The sequence below is a fragment of the Anabrus simplex genome, chromosome 2, assembly GCF_040414725.1.
Source record: "Anabrus simplex isolate iqAnaSimp1 chromosome 2, ASM4041472v1, whole genome shotgun sequence".
NCBI lineage: Eukaryota > Metazoa > Arthropoda > Insecta > Orthoptera > Tettigoniidae > Anabrus > Anabrus simplex.
The window spans coordinates 1,018,767,310-1,018,773,309 of record NC_090266.1 but is presented as its reverse complement, the minus strand read 5'-3'; the positions used below and the strand labels follow the sequence as shown (position 1 = coordinate 1,018,773,309).

Below are 6,000 nucleotides of genomic sequence, written 5' to 3'. Positions count from 1 at the left end.
AAACTTTAAAAGTTTACAGATGTAAAAATAGGTATTCTGAATCTCATTTAAGAATAAAGTAACACGTATTTTTTTGTTTTCTGTAAATCCAAATAGGAGGGGTGTAAAAGGGTGAATAATGGGTTGAATGCCTTTAATGAGGATACATATATCTCAGAAACTGAAGATATTTCAGAACTGAAAATTTGTATATGGGATCTCCTTTAACAATAAAGAAACGCGTTTTTTCTGTTTTTGGAAAATCCAATTAATGGGGGTTAAACAGGAGTGACAAATTGGGGTGAATTTTTAGAAAGAATATATCTACAGTATATCTAAGAAACATAAAATGTAACAGACGTAAAAATTGGTATTTGGAATCTTCTGTAAAAGTAAAGAAACATAGGTGATTTGTTTTTGGAAACGCCAGTTAAGGGGAACTAGAAAGGGGGTGAAAGTTTGAACTGAGCTTTTCTACAGTATATCTCAAGAACTTAACATCTTACTAAGTGAAAAATAGTATTTTTATCTCTACTAAAATTAAAGAAACATGTGTTTTTGTTTCCTGAGAAACCACTTGGGTGGAGAGGTAAAAGTGACTGAAAATGGGGTTGAATTCTTTTAATTAGGATACTGATATCTCAAAAGCTGAATATGTTACAGACATGAAATTTGGTATTTGGAATCTCCTTTAAAAATAAAGGAATGCTAATCTTTTGTTTTCGGAATTTCACCTAAAGGGGGAGGGAAATCGAAAAATTAGTTGAATTATTTGTATGAGGATACTATTATCTCAAAAACGAAAGATTTTGCAGACGTGAAAATTGGTATTTAGAGTCTGCTTTAAAATTAAAGAAACACTTATTCTCGGAAAATCCAATGAAGTGGGGGGAGGTGAAATAATTGAAATATTAATAGAATTGTATGAAGATACTTACATCTAATAAAAGTCTAAAGATGTCACGGACGTGGAACTTCGTATTTCGATCTCCTTTACAAACAAAGAAAAACAACGTTTTTTGGGAAATCATCTTGGGGGCGCGGGTGGAAAAGAGTTGAATTCCTTTTATGAGGACATATATCTCAAAAACTAAAGATGTTAGAGTCGTGATAATTGGTATTTAGAAGATCATTTGCTATTAAGGAAACAAGCATTTTTAATGGGATATTCACGTATGGAGGGGGAGTGTAAAAGGAAGTGAGAAAAGTGAATTCTTTTTATGGGGATACTTATATCTCAAAACTGAAGGTAACAGACGTGAACATTCTTATTTGGAATCTCCTTTAAAAATAAGGAAACACGTCTTCTTGTTTTTTTGTGGGGGCGGGGGTAAATCAACTTAACGGCGGTGGGGTGAAAAAAGGAGTTGAGACCAATTGATTTTACTGTTCATGATGTACTTATTCTGATCATAAACTGATCATTTTTAATCTTTCCTGGGTTCGTTTTCAAGAACCATCTTTTTCTTTCGAGAACATAAAGTTAGATTACAGTAGATTCTCCCGGCATATAAATAAAAATTTAAACACATTTGAAATAAACGATAGGATGATATTGACCGTACAATTATTCACCTCTATAAGAAGGTCAATAACGGACGGAAGTATATCATTCGTGTCGCCAGAAATCTCGCGCACTTACCTACGCGCGAGAATGGTGCTGGTTAGATTGTCAGCAATGACAATGGCAGCAGATTTAATTTACCGCCAAGGAGCGTTCTTGCATTTTGCTGTGTTTTCCAGACCACCACCAGTAATAATAATAATAATAATAATAATAATAATAATAATAATAGTAATAATAATAATAATAATAATAATAATAATAATAATAATAATAATAATAATAATAATAATAATAATAATAATGTTCTGGATCATCGTCAAAATATGCGGACCGCGCTGGAAACGGGTCCTGGCCGGGGAATGACTACGATTGCAGTCCGGCCGCGGGTTCAGCACCACCAAAACACCCAAGACGACACCACGCGGGATCCCCTCAAGGATTTGATCCATATGAAAAATGCTTATAGAAACAGATGGCAATGATTTAGGGACCCAACTGACGGGGTGGAATACCTGGACCTAGCCCAGGAAATACGAAATCAATTGCTGGGAGAAAGATTGAAAACTTGGAGGATCTTTGCTGTAATCTCTCAGAAAACGAGTCAGATCACCAATTTGTTCGGATTCTCTCAGAAATCGAGTTAGTTCGCGAATTTCGGCGGATTATATATAAAACGTTAAGCATTCAATTATGAATTTCATTGTAATACCGTAGCAAAGCACGGGTATCTTGCTAGTCAGCTATATAACCACAGTATCAATTCTTCTCATTGACTGAATCATGTAACAAGCACATCGTCTGATGCATACAAAGTATCATAGAATGTGACACTTTCTGGAATGACAATGTTCTGAAGGAGATGTCGTGAGTCCTGCAGCGTCTCCCTCCGCACTGGCCTGAACAAATCGCTCGGCTTAGTGGGATGTTCCGAAACGCTAGATTTCTGTCCGTTTATTTGGTTTCCACATGTGTTGCTCAGCATAGTGGACATCGTCTCCCGCATAGTTAGAAGCGTTCCACGCATGAACGTAGCACCACTCAACCGTGAGGGATGGGACATATGAGAGGGTCGACATCTTCGTTGAAGTTACAGGCTTCTATCAAAGGGGTTCCATCATCTACCATGTCATCAGTCAGTGGATGCTTCAGATAGATTACTTCAAATGGTGCAGCATTTTGTGCCTCTTTCATACATTTATCCACACACAATACACATACAGAGGCATGGAACTGTGTCCAGCCACGGGATAATGAATATTGTTATATTTTGGGTTTACAAGAGACTGCCTAAATGCAAAAAGTATATTTATGTATTCACTGTAGAAAAAGAGTTATCCGTGAAGACAAGTAGGCGTTTTGTACAACTAAGAACCCTGTTTTTCTCATTCCAAAGCAAGCAGCTCAGTACCTCATTTGGATCCTTGTCAAAGTAATGCTCACCATGTACAACAATGGTAGCCTTACCAGTTTTCGAGTCGATTATTCCAAAATAAATTGAGCAGACACAACTTGCGTTTGTAATACTCCTGTGCAATAATAGTAACTGGTAGAGGCAAGTTATTTTCAAAGTTGAAGCATACTCCCGCTGCCTATGTACCGTTCCTCAAAAGGTCTTCTACCTTCCGCAGATGTGGGAAATATGGACCAGATGTGACGAAGAGCACAGATCAGGTAAAACGAGAGCTTATGATCATGAAAGAACAACATCCATCTGGGTACGATGGAAGTTTAAAATAATTATAAAGTAATGTGTGTTTTTATGATGATGGTCATGTTAATGGTTAGACGAATGGTGTCATTTTCTGACTAACCCTGTATACTCCTGTGAGACAAATACTGTATATGTAATAATGTACACAACTTCGGATCGAGCACGCTTGCGGATATTTCTTTACCATTGATTGTGATGGGATTTCCGTTCTTTGGAAGCATAACTCTTGGGTTTGCTGCCAGCAGTGGATGTTTTTGATTGTGGATTGTACGTAATGCAATTACTACCCAGATATTTTAAACTGTAGTTATATGAGTGTCTTATGTGAACACCAGCCGCTAGAGAACACAATAAATAATCACTCTTTGATAGTACTGAATACAGAAGCTATTGCTGCGTACGTCGCACGATTAACACAAGCATAGGGAAATGTCGAGAGGTATCGAAAAGTTTAACTTTTCAGCCATAACTTCTGATGGAATAGGAAAAAAATCATGTAATGCATGTTGTAAGCATCTATATTCTTACAATAACGTACTCACTAGAATATATTAAATCACAATGAAAAGCACGGACAGTATTAGCAAATTATGAGGTCATTTCACTGTCGTATACTTGAAAAATGGAGGGCGGTATCGGACAGTCAATCTCTTTATAAGAAAAAGGGATTTTTCACATTGCTGCATCTCCCTCCACACTGGCCTGAATAAATCGCTCAGCTTAGTGAGATGCAGCGAGGACGCTGGATTTCTGTCCTTTTATTAGGTTTCCACATGTGTTGCTCAGCATGGTGGACATGGTCTCCCGCATAGTTGGAAGGGTTTCACGGATGAACGTCCGACACCAGCCGTTGTCCGATAACTCCCGATCCTCCCCTAACTGTTTCCCACTACCGGCAGCAGGGTTGCCAGCTAGACAAGTTACAACCCGGCCAAAACAATGTGAAACAGCATGCGCTAATAGCCAATCTGCAAATATCACATTCATTAGCGTTTGAAGATTCTTGATGGACTAAACAAATATTTTGTCATAAGACCATTTAATTTATCAAAACATTTGTCCACTTGCTCCTTGTTGAAGCCTGATGCTCGCTGCAAGTTGGTAGATACAGCCGTCCTCAAGCAAAGGTCCTGGTGCCTTTTCATAAAATCATAATAAAAGTCCTTTCCTGCCAAAATTTTAGTTTTATTAAACCTATGCTCATCTTTAAATTCCTCAGCAAACTGATACGTTTTAAAAATTCTGTTTTATTGAGTGGCATGAGCTGGCTGTCTAGGGTCTTGATATGCATATACCGGTCATTCTGTTCTTCATCTGAAAATGTTCTATGATAAGTCCCACTGTTCGCCGTACACACTTTCATTGGAATCCCTTTAACAGCAACAAGAGCTTTAATTCTGCCACCTAACGTGCTTTTTTGGAACAGAGAAATGTTGACTGGCCTCTGCTATATTCATTTTATTGTCCCTGACACTATTCACGGCTATTATCATATTGCCTTCTTACCATTGTCCTCGTATCTTCCCTATGTTCACCTAAAACAAAGGATAGTACTATAAGTCACCTGGACGGAACTGCAACCTATGATGTCCGATACCACACGCCAGTTTCATGTCCGATACCACCCGAATGACTCCCTTGAAGAAAAAACAGGAACTGAACGAGAACGTTCGAAAAGAAGCTGATTCTAAACCCAAGATATTACAGAGTAAGGAATACTGTTTCTGCTAATATACTTAAAATTCAATACAACTTATCCTTGTTCCTGCTACTTCTTGGTAAAAATAAATCCGTGCCAGCCGAAAATCACCCAAAAGGACAAAAATACACCACCACTCATAAACGACCCTGCCTCTCGACTGAACAGGATGTACCCAACCTTCAAACATGCAGGCGGATCTGTGAGCAACTAAACAGATTCTGCCACATGCTGCTAACAAAGACATCTTTGATTGTCCGTCACCAGCCGCTGTCCGATACCTCCTGATCCTCCCCTAACTGTTTCCCACTACCAGCAGCAGGGTTGCCAGCTCGAAAAGTTACAACCCGGCCAAACAAATGTGAAACAGCATGCGCAAATAGCCAATCTGGGCTTACAATATGTGAATCGCAGTAGGTGGACTTATAAACACATGATCAACGCAATGATAAGCATGTCTGATTCAAGAGGGCCTCAAGATGGACTTACGAACATATTCTCCCCACAGTTCTTTTCCCACATGTAGTACATGGACAAAGCAGCCCATTGCACTGATTATTTGGAAATTGCCGAAAGTGGACTTACCAACTTTTGGCTCTCACTGCTTCAATTTGTACTACGAGGACTAACTGACTGAACACGGAAACCGGTTATCATTACCACATGAAACCTTGATGTTTTGCAGAAGAATTCAGTAAAGGAACAGTGGTTGTATGCCAAATTTAACTTACGCCGCAGCTCGATTTTGCTGCGTGTCACACGTGTATTAATGTATTTTCCGTGACTTTTTGTTTTATTTCAAAACATCGCATCGCAAGACATATTCTCCTGAATATTTACTGTTTCTGAAAGACGCTAGAGAGACTCGAATTATTTGAGAATGTATTGCGTAATATTATTGGTTACTACCTTTTCTGTTTCCGTATTGGTTATCCCCCTCCTGTTACATCCCCTTACTTTCTAAAACGTATACTTGGTGGCTGGATGTGTCCAGTGTTTTGTTTCTCATTTTCTCTTTATTTCTCAGACAAGTTACTTGTCTAG

General features: G+C 38.5%; 1 protein-coding gene across 1 annotated transcript in view; it reads right to left on the bottom strand.

The window, feature by feature from the left end:
- Positions 1–3,977: 3,977 nt before the first annotated feature.
- The window catches only part of LOC136863763 (uncharacterized), a 182,422-nt gene continuing 180,399 nt past the window's right edge, over positions 3,978–6,000 (bottom strand). The window contains exon 6 of the mRNA XM_067140115.2: positions 3,978–4,225. Coding sequence (XP_066996216.2) covers positions 3,978–4,225 — 248 coding nt within the window. The remainder of the gene's footprint in view (positions 4,226–6,000) is intronic.